The sequence below is a fragment of the Stegodyphus dumicola genome, chromosome 7, assembly GCF_044657685.1.
Source record: "Stegodyphus dumicola isolate Sdum_Otavi_A_Nest chromosome 7, ASM4465768v1".
NCBI lineage: Eukaryota > Metazoa > Arthropoda > Arachnida > Araneae > Eresidae > Stegodyphus > Stegodyphus dumicola.
Window position 1 is genome coordinate 21,662,189 of NC_140774.1, and position 19,272 is coordinate 21,681,460.

Sequence of the window (19,272 nt, forward strand, 5' to 3'; positions counted from 1 at the left end):
AGAAATTTCCTTTAGTGAATCGAAATTATTATGTATTTTAAGAGGGCTTCTATCCCTATCAGTTTCCGATTTACTTTCATGTGACGTGTTTTGTTGTGTTTTAATCAAATCCTGTTGTGTTAATTGATTATTAACTACGACTAGCATATCGAACATGCTCAGTAAGAAGTTATGCATCTTACTTTCTGTATCTGTGAAAGTGCCATTTTGCAGGCGAATAGTCTCAAGTTCTTTTATTTGAATCCTCACGGCTTCCAAAATCGTATCCATATCGCAGTCCAAAACCAAGCAATCCTGCGCCCAAAACAGCAATCCAGAGTCCCGCGCCCCGGAACCGGACCCACTCGACGGTGTTCCGGCAGACGGATGGGCGGGCGAAAGTCTACTAGGCCCCTATCTCACACCTGACAGCGTGAGCCTGGGGGTAACTAAGCAGACACAGCGACCAAAATCCAAAAATTAAAATTACGCGCACGCAATTACTTTAAAATCTGATGTATTAATTTATAATACAGAAATAATTACGCTAAATAATAGCGCCGAAAATCAGTAGCAATAAAGCGCGGTATCACTCGTACCAGCAATTAGGCTAATTCGCAAGAAAAGGCATAAAAAATATAAAAATCCTAAAATAAGTCAAAATAATAAAATAATAAAAGCAACCAGGCTTTTATAAAAAATACTAACCAAGGATTAGCATTTAAAAATGCTGATGCAAGCGGATAGTAATTAGCACGTGGTCGCACTCCGCAACACTCGCAAACGATCAGGCAGGGCGTACACGTGATACAGGACCGGAGGCAGGCACAATATCAGCGACGAACCTTCTCCTATGGCGTCCACCCCTCGAATGATGACGTCACAATGTAGTCTCCATGGACCTTATAAGAAATAGACTAACCCAATTGCGTTTTCTCCCTTGTCTAGCGCGTTCCTGGCTGTCACCTTGATCACATCCGGAGGAGTAGGGACGACTTCCATGGTTGGCTATTGCAACGCGTACAATTGTCACGAAAAAGCTGGTGGTAGTGCCTCATTTCACAAGTAAGAATTTTTAAATATTTTTATTTTTGACACTGAGATTGCTTTTTAAATACTTAGCATGTTGTTCAAGCATAATTAACGTTCTAAATAATTATAAAGCTGTTGCATGCTTTCAGGCTTGTATATATTTTTAGCTTTTCCTATGATGTAAGCGAATTTGCAACTTCTTCTTTTAGAAAATAATATTTTAAATCTGAACTAACAGAAAAATTCAATCAAGCAATTTTCTCTTACAATTACTAAAACTATAACTAATACTAAACTATAGCTAAATACTAAACTGCCTAAAAATGAATTTTTGAAAGTTTTTCTTTAAAATTTATAATTTTTTGCTGCTTTTTTAAATTATAGGTAAATTTTAATTCCTAGCATTATAACTAATCAAAAATAAGAATATTTAAGAACGAAAAGTATACATCTTATATAGCTGGTTTTGTTGTTAAAAGCTTAGCTTATAAAGTAAAATGTAATATCTGTTTCTCAGCTTTAGTTTCAACAGAACCATATGATGGTTTGCTAGGTTTCAAATATTATAAATCTGGATATAAAGGTTTGACTTCTCCTTCCAGTGACGTCCAAATGATCTGCAAAAATGCAGAAATAATTTTTAGGCAGACTGAAAAGGAGTTTAAATTGAATTAAAAAAATATTATAAATTTCATGACTCTAAAAGTCTTAAAAAGCGTAGGAACACATATATTTCCTTCTCTTCAAGACCATATTTATGATGATGAGCCAGATAAAAACCACCTGATTAAATTAATTAAAGCAGTGATATTTCAATATTTAAAAATCAGAATGCATCATGCAGTTGCATGTTACAATGAATCTAAACAGAGAGAAAATATTCGAAGCAGATTTACTAAATTAATTTTATTTAAGCATCAATAAATCATATTATCTGTTTCTCTTCCTCTCTCTCTCTTTATATATATATAGGTGTGTGTATTTACATTAATAGATAAATAGATATAATCTTGTTTTCACAAATATTTGAAATAAAAAGTGAAGTAAGCGAATTTTTCAATGCAACAAATATCCTAAATTGTTTACTTTCATACATATGTATTTATGGATGTATAGTCATTCTGCTTAAAGTATTTACAGGTATATAAAATTACAAGGTTACTTTAGGCGCATTAAAAAAATTAAGATTGGACATATAATATCTTGTATTTTATAGTAATTATTTTTTTAATTTATTTCTAGTCCCGCATAAGATTTTTTTATTTACTGCGGATTTTTTTTTAAAATTTTTCATTACACTCAGAAAAGTTTATGCTCCGAATTTTATGAGTTATTAATATTGTCATAAATGATCATCTTTTAATACCATAATAATTTTGAAAACAGAAAAAATAAATAAAACAATCCTTGGTTTCTATAAACATTTGAAATGATAAATATTTGCTACTACTGCCTGAAAATGTTTATAAAATTTAAAAAAAAAAAAAATTACCAAATCTTGTTTAATTTTACCTTATTTGTTTCATAGCATCATGTAGCATTTGTAGGAAAAAGTAAATTCATAAATTTTTTGTTTAGAGTTTTTCTGTTTTATCAAAGTAATGATGTTTAGACAAGAATTACTCTTATGCTCAAAATGCAATAAAAAAAAAAATACTCAAAATGCACTAAAAAGTGGTTTCATGAGATATATAAAATCTTATTAGCAAAAACTGTGATTTTTATTACCTCATCATTTATACAACGTATCACATTTAATAATTAAAAAGAGTTATGTGATACAAACGCCATGTGTTTCAATGTTACGATAAACTAAATCGTCCCTACTCTCTCTTCCCGACATGTGTGTGACGCACGCCCCGCCCACTGGGTTAGTCTATTTCTTATAAGGTCCATGGTAGTCTCGCATTTACACTACGTGTACTTTCTATGTTCTCTTAAAAATAACAATAATAAATTGTTTATTATTGTAAATTAATATCAAATTCTTTACTTTTAATTTACATTTATAACATTTAATCTTAGGCGTTACTGATAATAAGTATAATAAATTGTTTATATTTAAAATTACCATGATACAGTAAGCGAATTTTACCAATTATTAAAACGATAAACAACGTCGCAGTCTCTAATACTTGTAGAGCTTCAATATTTTCAAAGATTTTTATTAAATTATTATTATTATTTTTATTATTATTATTTTTATTAATTTTTTTATTTATACAAATAAAATATTTTTTTAAATTTAAATTCATATTGTGGAACATTTCAATTTTATCATTTTTACAAATTACCTTCTTGCTACGTAACGACATAATTCCTTACATACCAATAATTAGACAATTTTCATTATTTCTAAAAATTTTAAACTTTACATTAATAAAAAAGAATATTTTTATTGCATATGAACATCATTACACAGCTTTCATATCAGTTTCTAAAATTTCTAAATCACTCCATATTCTGTGTAGGCATGCTAGAATTCTACGCATTAATAAATAAAAAAATCTAATTTCTCAGAATGAAAGAAAATAATATAATAAAATAAATACTACAAACTTGGAACACTAAGCAATGCTTCACATACGCACACACACACATATTATCAATGAACTCATATTATTAAGTGCAATTACGATACCAAACGCAATTACGATACCAAACACTACTTATTAAAATATGAGGTAAACGTTACTTCAAGAGTTAAAGTTAACAATTTTGCTACTGTGGAGTAGATCGTCGGGCTATCGATATATGTCGTAAGTCGGAAAGCGTTATAAACATATCAAAGCCAAAAAATTAAAAATACAATTTAAATTAAAAATGACGTCTTAAATATAATTCACAATTAAAACAACAATACAAATTTAAAATACACTAACGATATGTTAAACATTGCACATAAATAAAGTTACATTACTGCTCGGCATCACACACAACCTCGTTTTCTCTTCTACACAACGATCAGTATTCGCTCGAAAAACATCAAAGAATTCCACAAACTCGGTGTCCATGTGCTCATCCATCTATTTTCACTTAAAAAAAAATCAGAGAATTGATCAAACTCAGCATTGCGCAACACATTGACTTTGACCATGTGCACATCGATTTATTTTTACTTAAAAAAAATCCCAGAGTTGCACAAACTCGGCATCGCGCACAACCTCGGCATTGCGCACCACATTTGCCCAATGTGGTGCGCAATGAACGAAATAGACGAATAAAACGAAATAAACGAATCGCGCACAACTTTGGCATTGCGCACCACATTGGCTTTGCTCATGTGCACATCGATCTATTTTCACTTCAAAAAACATCCCAGAATTGCACAGCCTCGGCATTGCGCACCACATTGGCTTTGCCCATGTGCACATCGATCAATTTTCACTTCAAAAATCATCCCAGAATAGCACAAACTCGGCATCGCGCACAACCTCGGCATTGCGCAACACATTTGCTTGCCCATGTGCACATCGATCTATTTTCACTTTAAAAAACATCCCAGCATTGCACAACCTCGGCATTGCGCACCAGATTGGCTTTGCCCATGTGCACATCGATCTATTCTCACTTCAAAAACAATCCCAGAATTGCACAAACTGGGCATTGCGCACACATTGGCTTTGCCCATGTAAACATCGATCTATTTTCACTTAAAAAGTCCCAGAATTGCACAACCTTGGCATTGCGCACCACACTGGCTTTGCCCATGTGCACATCGATCTATTTTCACTTAAAAAAACATCCCAGAATTGCACAAACTCGGCATCGCTCACCACATTGGCTTTGCGCATGTGCATATCGATCTATTTTCACTTCAAAAAACATCCCAGAATTGCACAAACTCGACATTGTGCACCACTCAAAATCGTCTATACGTCTCAAAACCGTCTCTCTACTAGTTTCATATTTGGTCCACAAATTGGGCACTTACACGATATTGCAATCAAACTTTTCTCCATACACCACTCAATAGCGCTCTTTTTGCCTCTTCGCTCCAACTGATTAAAAAAATCCAGATTCAGATACTCATCCATTCCGCAGTAAGCACCGAATTAGACACACTCATCAATAATCAAAACATTCTTTAAGCAAAAGAATTCTTTTCTGTATTTTCAGAAGTTACGGTTATAATTTTTAATTCATGCATTCAATATTTTTAATCGTTTGCTAAGGATCGTTTGGTATCTTAATAATACATTTGTGAGAGATAATTCGTTCCATTAAATGCTAACACTACCACACAACACACAAAAGTAGATTTATAATTTAAAAAATCTCACGCAGAACATTATAAACCTACCATTTCAACTCAGTTAAAATATAATTTAAGTTTTCTTTAAATACGAAGCTATAGCATACTTATAACTTGTTTTTAAGAAGAGGCGTAACCAATATTACGTCATAAAAAGGCGTGTCCAAGCATAAGAGAAGTAAACACAGCATCGACTGATGCAGCCTATTCTGCGATTTAGCCTTTAATTGGAATAAAATATTACTTAAATTGAATATTGAATTAAAAACATTAACAAACGTTTAAAAGAATTAAATTTTTAAATTACTTAAATTCAAATCCTTTAAAATATGTTTTATAGGATATAATTATTTAACATTAAAACATATGTGGCAATAAATATCTCAGGAATTTTTGAAAAAAAGTGTATTAATTTTTTAATAAAAATTGAAGTATACAATAATAAAGTAAAAGAAAAATATGTACTTACATTTTTTTTAAGCATTTTACCTTATCAGGTTCAATGTTCCGTCTTACTTTCTTCGGGAACATGCAAGGACCTGACTCGGAACAGAGAGCTTACTAAAGCTATGTTCAATAACTGTGGGAAGTAGACAGGATACACAAGAAGGGTATACAAAACCCTTTATTTTTCTCTATTTACAATAACTTCCGTACTTCGGAATACAAAGACCCACTACTTGTGGTCTAAACGTAAGAATATAAAGATAAAACTAAACTCTTAACTTTGAAATAATAAACGTGGAAGATTGGCCTTATATTAACAGGAAGCCGTATGTAGTACAGAGAACTGTGAACACTACAATACGTTTAAAGTTATCAAGAGGATTAAAACTCTGGCCTGGATGGCAACCAGCAACTGAGTAAAACTTCTAAGGTAAGCGGCCTGCTTCGACTAACTGCTTCCTCTCTCTCACTTGGCAAAAAGCCACAACTTAAATACTTGGCGCTCGCCAGACAAACTTTGCATAAATACGTTAACGCTTATAATTCTGGCCGGAAGTAGAAAATAAGAAGTGATAGTAAAGATTTAAAATAAAATAAACGTTGGTAAAACTTAAGATCCTTACAACCTTAAGTATATTGATAAGTACCAGAAAGAAAAAACGACCTTCATCTGTTATCCCCATCTCTCGTACTTCATTGAAGAAGCAGTTAGCGAGGTTTTCTCCAAAAATTTTTAATAAATTTCCTTTGACCCTTGTAACAATAAATAAATCTTTGATTAGGAAATACAGGTTGGCCAAAATAAGGTCTCAAACGGCAATTTTTTTATGCCGATACCAATAATTCTTGGTAATTACCAATAACAACGTTTATCTTTGAAACGGAGACATCCATTCGCTTTGTCTGAGGAATTCGAAGAGATGAATAATAAAATTTTAAAATGGCGCGACAATGCACAAATATTCAGTAACCAATCAGGGAGCTGATTACATCACGCACAGAATTAAAATTATTTAAATAATCATTCTTAACAAAATCATATTTAAAAAATTGCAAAATTAAATTGTATTTTAATATTTAACAGCCATAAGTAATGTTTAAAACATTAGATTAAATTTATAGATATTAAAACCAATTACTTTTAAAATAATGTGACGTCATTCATTACATCATTCACAACACAAAATTCCATAAAATATCATAAACAATAAAATTTTTATTTCAAATAAAAATGCAAAATTAAATTCATTTTTATTATTTTGAAGTCATAAATAATATTTAAAACACGGAGTTTATGTATAATTAAAAGCATTATTTTTTAAATAAAATGACAACAAAGTATCGGTTACCATAAATAACTTGTCCAGCAATGGGTTTACCGTATCGCTCGCCAAAACAAAATCGCCAAAATCCGTGCAACCGTCTACCAAAGTAGCACCGGCGAAAAGAAGAAATTGAAGTACGTAGGCGAAAAGAAGAAATTGAAGAACGTAGGCGAAAAGAAGGAATTGAAGAACGTAGGCGAAAAGAAGAAATTGAAGAACGAAAACGTCAAGATGAAGAACGTAGGCGAAAAGAAGAATATGAGGAACGAAAACGAAAGTATGAAATGGAATTTGAACTGCAAAAACTACGTATTGAAGCAGAAAGTAGATCTATAAACTCTGCAGAGGCGTAGCTAGGTTTTCAGCGCCCAGGGACAACTGAAGATTTGGCGCCCCTTTCTGTGTTCCAAGAACGGAAAACATTTCATTCTGCAATTTCATCAGATCCGTTTGGCGCCCCTTGGATACTGCGCCCGGGGACAGATGTCCCCCCTTGCCCCACCCTAGCTACGCCACTGAAACTCTGGCCCTAATGAAATTGCTAGTGGAACGCACATGAATCCAAAGTTAGAGCTTCATCGTTTGATGCAAAAATTTAAACCTGACGAGAATGATATCAGTTTATATTTAATCATGTTTGAACGTTTGGCTAACCAAGTTGAAATACCAGAAAATACATAGGTTACTCATTTGTTTGGCTTACTGCCGTATGATATTGCTCAGTTAATCGTCAGAGAAACCGATGAGATTGCAAACGATTATAAAGAAGTTAAAAGGATCTTATTAAAACGGTACGAGATGACACCTGAAAAATTTCGCCAAAAATTTTTTACGCACAATAAGAGTGTAGGAAACACATGGAAGAATTTTGCGTATGAGTTAAAAATTTTTTTTTAATGAATGGATAAGCGGAATTAAAGTAGATACTTTTGAGAAACTTAGCGACCTTATTGTAGCGGATCAGATAAAACGTAGAGTGTCTCCAGAAGTAAAAGATCATTTTATTGACATATGGTCTGAGTTGATTTCACCAATTGATTTAGTTGAAAAACTAGATGATTATAATACCTTGAAGTCAACTTTCAACAATAAACAACCGCGTAAAGAAGGGTCTTACGACAAACGAAACTACTTTAAAGATGGTCCAGTTGCTACAATCAACGAAAAGAAAAACCCCCTACGGTATCACACATAATGAAAAAGGTGAACCAAAAATTTTGGACACATCTCAAGGGACTGTCCGCTGCCCAAACCAGTAGTAACATGCCGAAGATGTAATAAAACAGGTCGTAAAGCTAAAAATTGTGTTACTAAAGCTGAAAATAATCATTCAAATGATAAAAATCATTCTGTTGAGCAAGATATTTGAAGAAAGCAAAACTGAATAATTCTGAAGAAGTACAGGCTTTAATTGATACGGGGAGTTCTTGCTGTCTCTTAAGGACTTCAGTTGCTCAGAAACTTAAAGTGAAACCAGAACCTGCTATGAATGAATTGTACGGTATTGGAAGTCAAAGGGTGCCTGCAGTGACCTCTATAGGAATGATTAAAGCCGATATTGAAGTTGATAATGTAAAAGGCCAAGGCATAAATATATACCTTGTACCTGATAATGCACAGCCAGTTGATCCAATCATCGGACGGACATGGCTTGATCTACCTCACATCGCTTATGTTAGAATAGGAAAAAGATTTTCACTTCGGGTATAGGGAAGATGAACTATTTAGTAACCTCCAAATTGATGAAAAAATAAATCGAGTCTGCCTTAAAGCTCTTGAGGAAAATGAATTGGAGAAAAATACAATCAGTCTTGTCAGTTCTCAAACAGATTCTGTAGATAATGGATTAATTATGATAGAAAATCCGTCCGTAGCTATCGGCTGTTTATTAGAAATTAAAAATGGCGAAACTTGTATACCAGTGATTAACGTTGGCGATAGAAGTGTTAAGCTCCAAATGATCAGTGCGTTGGGAGAGCAGGGGAAGTTGAACTATGTTTAAATACTGAAAATTCTGAATTGAGCTCGAACTTAGCAAAAACGTAAAATATTAACAACATAAAAGTTCCTATAAGTTTAGGCCAAGTTAAAATTGGCTCGGATCTCGACATTGATCACCAGCAAGAGTTAGTGCGTTTTGCGAATGAATACAGAGATTGCTTCTCACTGAATATTTCAGAACTCGGGTGCACTGATCTCATAAAAATGGACCTTAAAGAAGATATATTCGTTCATCAAACTGCAGTAAAGAAAAACAATACAAAAAGTGTTGTTCGAAGTGTAAGAAATGGTGAATTAGGTGCACTTGAAGTTGTTCGAGAGAAAGGGAATGAAGCTGCAAATCTGATTGAACTGAATCGCACTTCGGTAAAAAATAGTCCTTATGCTGCAAATAGAAATCGACACTGTGGCCAACTGTTTTCTAAACACCATTTCATGCCAAGGCAAGGACAGAATGACGAAAGTAATGGTAGTCAGAGCCAAGAGAATGTGGATAATAAGCAGCAATTACAACCTCAAAGGTCCGTACGAAGGCAATTACGTCATCCTTACTTCAGGCAATATTGTAGTTTTCTATCCATAGGACTTCCACGAAACGTTGGACGTGATGGAAGTGAAGATGAACAAAATGAAAGAAAAAACGAAGAAAGAGTTTCAGGAGGTGGAAGAGACAATCACTAGAATCCTAGACGATTTTATCGAAGGTGCTTTAATAGCAAAATCCACTATCATAGGAATGACACTGAATGCAGTCAAAGTAGAAAGGAAGGAGAAGAAACTAGTAAGGATACTGAAGCAAATGACGAAGAACAGCAGCCAAGCGGTCAAGGCTTAGATCTTGTCCACTTTACAGATCAAAAATGGGTTGTCAGAAGCCCCACCAAGCTGATTCACGTGCTAAAAACAGATCTTCGGAGGCCATCATTTCCAGAAAAACAGAAGATGGCGATAATGACGAAGACGATGAAGAACAAGGCCAAGCGAACAGTGCGCAAACCATTGCGCTATAGTGGTGTATTTAATTATGGCAAAGCACACTAGGGCTATCTGCCTAAGGGGAGGGATGCCTTTCGTGGAGGACTTTCTAAGGGAAACTGGCTCGTATACACGTTACACATGGGGAAAACCACGAAAACGCCCATGCAGCCAGCCCGTTCGCGGGATTCGAACCTCGGACCGAACTACCAGTGTTCAGCGTCTTTACCGCTCGGCCGCTGGTGGGCCCATTGCGCTATAGAAACTTTGTATAGGACTTAGAGAATTTTTTTAAATTATATTTCATTTTATTTTTTCTCTACCTATTATTATATTTTTGTTGTTGTTTATTTGTCGTTTTAATGTATGACAAGATTTGGTTCAATTAGGACATTTGAAAAGTCAGGATGGTCGAATGTAAGCATTGTATATTATTTAATTTTTATTAGACAAAATATTTATTGAGAAAATGGCAACAGCTAATTTCTGGATGTCGTTCTATTTATAATTTTAAAAATATACATTGAGATGATGTACGTTTGAAATGTTTAATGGTACGATGCAGTAAGTACGTTTGTTATGTTATGTACGTTTACGAATACGTTACGTGTAGGTTATTAAGATTTATCTTTAAATAAATGTTTGTCTTTTACAACCATTTTACGAGTGATTAATTTAACTACAAAAGGACGTTAACCTGATAATTATTACTTGCTGGTGAACTATTAACAACGCTATCTATTGCTAAGTTAGGGTTAACAACCCTCGCTCTCGCTACCGCCTGCCTTACGGAAATCGGCGTAAAGTGCTGGTACCTAGGCTGATTGTGCGCATCCAGTTGTTCCGAAGTGAGGCTCTTTGTGGTCTTAAAATATAAACTCACAGAGATTGAATTACAGCTCAATGATTTACTTAAAACATGCCGTTCTGCTGGAGCAATGAAGATGCATTGCAGAGTATAGGAAGTACTAATGTACACAAATTCAACTGTAGACTTTTACACGGAAAACCTAGAGTATAGCTTAATTTTTCAAAGATGTGTCTCATTTTATGATTTTAATTAAATAAATTAAACTCTGTTTTTCATTTTACCAAATAGTAGCTCTTAGCTCACATAAAGAAAATATTAGTCGTTATTTTCGAAATTAAGTTTCAGTTTCAGTCTTGGCATCACATCTTAATTCTAATTCTAGAAAGGTTATTGTTTTCTTTGCGAACATATAATGTTTATGTTTAAATGTCTATTTAAAGAAATACATTTGCCAGCATATATTTTTTAGTCGATTGAAATTAAGTATGTTCATGCCTTCCTATTAAATTTATTTTATGTAGTCAATAATTTGAGCAAATGATACATGTGGCAGTTCAATGCGTTTTGTCTACGCCCGTTATCTTAAGTGTTGACTATTGTTTCTGCGAAAGTCGTATTTCATTAATGTACATGCAGAGCACTTTCGTCGATATTAGTTGCTAAGTGATGTATGTGCAGTTAGGAATTCGCCTTTCTTATCATAGTTTATAAACAGTGTGTTTTCGAGAACGAATGTTTTGTTTTTAATTGATTTCTAAGGAATTTAAATTCTTGTTGCTTTATAGTATTTACCGTTATAGGTTTTCCTTTCATATTACCAGTTGAGTATATTATTTGTTATTTTATGTTTTAAAAATTTTGTAAGAAATTATATCAGCTTAAGATTTATGTAATTTTCGTTTTCATAATTATTTATATAAATTTTATTATGTATCAAAATTTTCAGATTTTTTATTGTAAGAATTATTTGCTTGGAGCTGTTTTATTTTAAAAATCATTAATTGGAGATAATGAATTATTGCAAATACAGCATATGGTGTAATTTGGCTAAATGTAAAGCTTAAAAAATATTAAAGTGTTGAAAATATTAAATATTAAAGTGTTTAAAGTATTAAAAAAGTAAAACAAATATTGAAGCAATTTTTAGTCTTATTAAAATATTTTTCTTGGAAGAGGGAAGAAAAATAGTAGTTCTTTTTAACATTGTATCACAAACTTGATTAAGATTTTATATACCTTTCAGAATTGAGTTAAAACTCTTATGTAAATTTGATAATGTTTTCAGCTAATAGCTTTTTCTAAAGTTAATATGTTTATGTTACATTTAATTTAAATATTTTTCACTCTTTATTAAAATATCCTTCAGTCTTGTTATATACAATTATTTTTCTTGGGAGGAAAGGGGGAAGTATTTCTTTTTATAAGTGTTTCTTAAATATTTTCGTAGGTTTTTGCATACTTTTCAGAATTGAGTTAAAAGTTTTGTTAAATTTGATAGTGTTTTTAGCTAATAGCTTTTTATAGTATGATTTTGTTATGCAAAATTTAAAGTGCCCTTATTTTCTTTTTCTTTTCTAGGCTGATATAAAACTCATGGAAATGGCTGCAACTGAAGGGGAGCAAATTCAGTTTAGTGGACACACATTAGACAAGGCTATTAAAGCTAAAGTTCATCTAGAAAATTATTATTCTAATTTAATTGCACAACATATAGAACGAAAAACAAGGTTTGTATTTACTTATTTTAATTGTTCTTTTGGTACTTTTCCGTTTTGCCGGCACAAATCTCGCCAAGCAGACTTTATTGGCAACAACACAGAGCATACACATATAAAATGTTAACAAATGTTGGTTCTAAGAATTTTTTGTTTTGAAGGCATAAACATTTTAATATCATTTAAATTTTATAAAAAGCCAATAAATAAAGACAATAAATTTGTAAAAAGTCATTAATTTAAGAATTTACTATGCTTTCATGGTACAACATCCTGATTCACGTGACCCCAAGTGATCTCATCTCACGTAAACTACACTAAAAAAATCTAATTCTCTCAGTAATTATCTACATTAATTTCAAGTTAAATCTTAATTTGGAATGCAAGTTTAAATGCAAGAATTATTTCAGTTCGTACGAATAGCTTACTCAGAAATTATGTAAAACCGGAGTGCTTTATTTCGTTAGTGCATTCTCATTAGATTGATCTTAGGGCATAAAATTGGACTATCTGTTAAAAATTCTATGTGATTCTATGCCAGTATTTAAAGAAACAATGAATCTGATAAGAAATGGTTGCGACTTGTTTTGAAAATGGGGCGTAAAAGGCTAGCAGCGAGGATATTCCCTTTGGCATCAGTTGTACCATTATTGGCGACTTTATCGCCTGCGCCGGCAAAACGGAAAAGTACCGTTCTTTTATTACATAATTTTACTTTTATTACTTTTCTGAAACTTAAATTGTGTGTGTCAAATGCATAGTCTGAAAACAAGATGGTAGATGAGACTTTTTTTATCATCAAAATAAAAAAAAAATATTTTAAATAAGTCTTAAATTTTGCTTACTAAATTTTTTTCATAACATATATAAAAAATAATTATAATTTTGCAAAGGAAACAAATACAAACCGTCTTTATTTTCCATCCCAAATCTAGTTTGTTACCTGAGAGACATTTTTGTTGGTTACACTTCGTTATTCAAATATATTGGTAACTAAATATGAAATTCTCTGACTGATATTTATTTAATATAGTTATAACATGTTTAATTAATCATTAAATATTTGATTAATTTAAACTAAAGATAAACAGATTCTTAAGACTTCTAAATTTTCAGAGGAAATTTTTCATGTGGGGTAAAACTTGAGAATAAATAATAACAACCTAGTCTTTTGCTCTCATTTTCATTAGAGCAGCGTCAGTTACAAATGAGAAGAAAACAGTGCCACAGCAACGTGTCAAATATCGTACCTCAAGAATTGAACATGTGAAATATCATAGGTTGAAATTTCTAGTTTTCGTTTGAAATATTGTTACTTGTTATTTTGAGTATTTTTTTATTTATTTATTTTTTTTTTCCATTTTCTTTTAATATGATGTATTACCCAATTTTGCATTTACCTAGCAAAAATTGCTGCTAGACAAAGCCAAAATAACAAGACGAAGAATTGCACAAACTTGGTATCCATGTACACATCGACCTATTTTCACTTAAAAAAAAATCCCCGAATTGCACAGAAATGGCATTGGGCACTCCTTTGACTTTATCCATGTACACGTCAATCTATTTTCACTTTAAAAAAAAGTCCAAGAATTGCACAAACTTGCATTGCACACTCCCTTCACTTTGTCCATGTACACATTGATATCTTTTCATTTAAAAAGTCAAAGGAGCACCCAATTCTACAATACAGGCAAACAAAAAATACATAATCTCAATAAACTACATTTTAAACCAAACAATAAAATAACATAGAAAAGGAAAAACATGTTATACATTTAAGCACTACAAAAAGCAAATATCCACTTACCCTATTTAGAAGTTGTTTCGTCTTTAGTCTGTGGCACAAAAACTTCCTTAACAGCATCCAAAAACTTCCTAAAATTATCTGAACTCGAATCCATATGTCGGCGTCACCACATCTGAATATCTTTCTCTACAAACCCATTCAAATTCATCTAAACGGTTTTTATGTTCGACTAGACGCATATCGTTCCCACATACAGAAGACTTATAATATCTACTAAGTAAACCTTCATTTACAAACCAGTCAATTAATGCTCTTTTTTCCTTTTATTCCAAATCGTACAAAAACTTCAAATTAATCTTACTACATTCAGTCATTCTACCGTTTAAACAATGAAACCAACACATACCACAAAAGCACTTACAAAACATCCCATGATTCAAAATTTCCCAGAATCATGCACCCGATTACGTCATAATAGGTTTTTCATAACATTCAACTACTCAGGCTACCATAAATGAAACAACAACTCTCCATAATACAAGAGGTATCTTAAAGTCTACTCTAACCGACTTTGTTATCAAAACCATCCAATGAAATTAACTTCTGTCTCAAATAAAGCTCCTGTGTGACAATATTACATATATTCTTGCTAAGAAAAAAAAAAAAAGATTGAGAACCAAAACATGGTTTGAAGGCTGTTGTCTTTCTTTCCTCAATTCATTTTCTCAAGGTCCATTTTATCAATCTAAGGTGTCAAGTATTGGAATCAATTGAATTTTTCCAACTTCAGTTAGAAATCAGCCATAGTATGACAATAGATTGGAATAACTACTTTTCACAATAATTAAAAACAACATTGGACATGTTCTTCCAGAACAAGGGGTATTTGGGGGGTTTATGCCGGTAAAAGCAAAGAATATTTTCTGGTCACCATTCCCTATCGTTGTGCTACAACATTGATGACTGCCATTCAGGGAAACAAAGCAAATGGCAGCATTACATTTTCAGAGTGCTGGGAAGGATATAAGAAGGGAAAGCTCTGTTGGGCAAAAATCACGTAAGGCAAAGTGTAGCATTTTGGCAATGAGAAGGTAAACCATACACATAGAAAAAATTGTAAACGATTAGTTATTGATGCGATTAAGTTAGTCAACATCCTTTTCTTTAATCTTAATATTTTATTTTATAATATATATAACTCCAGGATTATTAATTTTTATACTTCTCTTTTTTAATTCTTACCATTAATTTGAACAATTATCCATAATAATGATTATATGTGTTTGAAAACATGTTCTTTATATAAATGCAGGTAATGATCATGCAAATGCAGTATATATCACATAGTTAAAGATGAAAGTTTTATATATATATATATATATATATATATATATATATATATATATATACATGTATTTCCACAACAGTATTATATTCTTGAAGTTCCAGGTTATTCAGTCATCATCTAGTCCGGTTTATTTTGGACACTCCAGATTCTTTTATGCACACAATTTCAGTTAATAAGGTTAATAGAGTGTTCTTCCCTTTGTTTTGAAGTGTGAAAATAGTTTTCATGAATAGCAAACTGCAAGTAATCCTGAATAGCAAACTGCAAGAAAACAAGATTTGTAACAAGCACTTCTGTGGTTTTCCACGATCTTATGCAATTGTTTAAATTTTGGAAAAAGGCAGATCAAACAGAATAGGAGAAGGTTAATTGAATTCGTCTGTATTTATTCCATGAAATGTTTAATCATATAGGTTAGCTGAATTATTAAATATTTTTTTTGCCCAATTTATAGCCCAGCAGTACTTTTCATATTCTAAATAATCCTAATTATATTTATACATGTACAAAATTAAAGAAAAGGCTTTGGTTAGATTACAAATGATTTCCAAAAATTTAAAAAAATCTGATGTGCATACCACATGACTTCCTTGTACGGAATATTAAATAATACGCATTTTTTCTTGTATTTCATTTAAACACATTGGATTTAATTAAATCTACTTTGCCGACAGCGCATGAACCACAATAGAATAAATGCATTCTTTAAAATTCACTCTATTTGTTTACCACAACGACACTCTGGTGCTAGGTTCACTTAACAGTTATTATATTTCGTTCATATTATAACTCCGAATGCACAAAATTTATATAATTTAAAGAATTATCTAATCATTGCCACATGTTCTATTCAAATACTATAATAAAGCTAGAACGATGTATAAAAGAAATTAAGCAGACAAAACAAAAAAGAAACAGTTTTTCACAGACGATTGAGTTTATCGCATTCAATTAATTCAGTTCTCACTTCGCGACAAGGCAAAAATACATAAAAACTCAAAATATCTCTTAAAAATTACTAATTATTAAAAATTAAAGTACTAATTATTAAAAATTAAGTAAATCTTAAACACTTATTTCCTCGAAAAAATTCCAGAAAGGATTAAGCATGATTTAAATCGCAATAATAAATGAAGGCGTTATCTTTGTTGTTGCGAAGCTACATTTATCTAGATTGGCAACAAATTCACTACTCTGCTGTTTCAAATGTAAACAAGCAATGGCCACCATCAAAAAAATTATAGGCTTAGTGGCACTTAAACAACTTTTAAATTGTTGATAATTCTAAAAATATTGCATACAGATTTACTAAAAGCATAAAAATCTTTACTGTAAAATAAGAACAACATAATTCAATCATTTTTAAAGCAAAAATGTACAATTTAAAAACATATAAGAGTAAAGAAACTGAGAACACTGAGCCGGGTAACAGAGTGGATATATTTATAAATACATTTATATACTTTTGGGGCGGCCGATTGGAACCAAAATACGAGGTGCACATCTACATGTATATGGTAGGCCTATATACAAAATTTCAACGTTCTGAGGCTATTTGTTTTTGAGTTATGCGAGATACGTATGTATGTTCGTACAGACGCCACGAAAAATTCTCTTCAGAATTAATTTTAAAGCAGTTTTATAATTTTTTTAGAGGAAAAGAGTCTTTTATTCTGTCCTTACGTACACATATCACGCAAAAACATTGTTAAATTGCATTCGAAAGCGGTCAAAATGGATATTTTCGTTGAAATATGCTGCCTGAAACTTTTCGTGATTACAATACTTCCTTTTTACTTTGTGCAAGGAAGAGAAATCAGAGGGATAAAAAGAAGCGTTATTGAAAAAGTAGCATGGAGCGCAATGCGACTGAAGGCCGAAACATCCCTGTGATGGGTGTCCAGCAAGAAACATCCGGTCTTTAATAGGGGATATGATCTCCCCCGACTGCTAGGCAGGTTTCACAGCATCTGCCCATGCTGAGAGTGAGGGTGTCAATGAGTTGTTGAGGCATTGCTGCCCATTCGTCTTGCAGTGCCAATCGAAGCTCCGGAATCGTTACTGGTGGTAAGGTACGAGCTGCCAAGCGCCTGCCTAAAAGATCCCATACATGCTCAATGGGATTGAGATCCGGAGATCGTGCCGGCCAATCCATACATTCAATATCCTCACTCTCTAAGAGTTGTTCGGCAGCTACTGTGCGATGACATGGTGCATTGTCATCCATGAAAAGGAACTGCGGACCCATAGCGCCTCTAAAAAGTCGCACATATGGAAGAAGAATCTCGTTACAATAACGGGTCCCGTTGACTGAGCTTGCGTCGAAGATGTGAAGGTCTGTACGACTACCAAGCATGATGCCTCCCCAAACGAGAACACCGCCACCTCCATACCTGTCCCTTTCAATGATGTTCGAGGGATGATTGCGGCTTCCTCGCTCTCTTCAGATGAGTATGCGATGAGAATCGCTACTCAGACTGAATCTGCTCTCATCTGTAAAGAGTACTCATCCCCATTCATTGTCTCTCCAATTCCGGTGTTCCCGGCACCACAGAGAACGCCTTCTCCGATGGGCAGGCATTAGAGGTACACACCGTACAGGGCGTCGTGCAGACAGACCACCACCGTGAAGTCTTCTGGCCACGGTAAAACGCGATATCGGTCGTCCAGTCGCCTGTGTTGTGTGTCTAGCAATTTCTCCCGCTGTCTGCCGCCTGTTTCTTCTGGCCTGTAAGGGAATATACCGGTCATCTGCGGGTGTGGTTCCTCGTGGACGACCACTACTAAACCCCCGGATAGCTGTTCCTGTAGTTTGAAGTTGTCTCCAAAGTCGTGAAACGATGCTGTGAGCAATTCCGAACTCTGCAGCCACACTTGTCACACTGCGGCCTTCCTCCAACTTCCCAATGATTTGACCTCGGGTAAAAGCATCCAGATGTCGTCTAACAGATTGATTATTCGCCATTTCTCGCTGAGGCAGCAACTCGGTGTGATTTTAACTGCTATACGGCATGCAATCTCTTTGCCAGAAATACTGATCTTACACCGACAACATGCTTTATACTACTCAGACACTCCCCCATTACGTCTACCTGCATATCTGCGCATGTGCTACCGTACATTACCTTACTTAATCTCCTGATTGGTCTTTCTGTCCGCTCTGCCTCTTCGTTCAGCTGATATGCTAATTTTTCGACTTCGTCCTTAATTTTTGCACACCAGTGTAAGTAGATTATTAAAAAAAAATTCATTCTAATTTGGGATCTGTAATGTGAGTGATAATTTAGAAAAAGAGTATATTTTATTCTATAAAAATAAAATAATTTTTTAAATTAGAAGTGTAATTTATTTAAGTCTATAAAAATTTTTAAAATTGATTTATTTAGAAATCTGTTATATGGGCACATGGGATAATGTGAGCCATAAGTATGGAAAAAGAGCATATTTTGTAATTTTTCTTATATAATTCTAATTACAGTTGTAGTTAATTTACTTAGAAAGTAATAAAATAAATAGCAAATTCGAAACATCTACTGACAAAGTCGTGATCATCGGCACAAAGATTTATCTGCAAAGTCATGGCACCTAACACAAATTTATCTACATATCGAACGAAAATATCCCTTTCCTTTTC

General features: G+C 33.1%; 2 protein-coding genes across 5 annotated transcripts in view; both read left to right on the top strand.

Annotated features, from left to right (window-relative positions):
• Nucleotides 1-19,272, top strand: part of LOC146996120 (uncharacterized) — a 408,015-nt gene that overhangs the window by 75,873 nt on the left and 312,870 nt on the right. The gene's annotated exons all lie outside the window — the stretch shown is intronic.
• The window catches only part of trc (Serine/threonine-protein kinase tricornered), a 62,861-nt gene continuing 54,769 nt past the window's right edge, over nucleotides 11,181-19,272 (top strand). For 2 of the 3 annotated variants that reach the window (XM_085819963.1, XM_085819966.1), the window contains exons 1-2: nucleotides 11,181-11,308; nucleotides 12,404-12,552. In XM_085819963.1, coding sequence (XP_085676089.1) covers nucleotides 12,419-12,552 — 134 coding nt within the window. In that variant the 5' untranslated portion in view covers nucleotides 11,181-11,308; nucleotides 12,404-12,418. Of the gene's footprint in view, nucleotides 11,309-11,416; nucleotides 11,646-12,403; nucleotides 12,553-19,272 lie in introns of those variants that run through there. The other variant, XM_085819965.1, reaches the window with a different exon arrangement.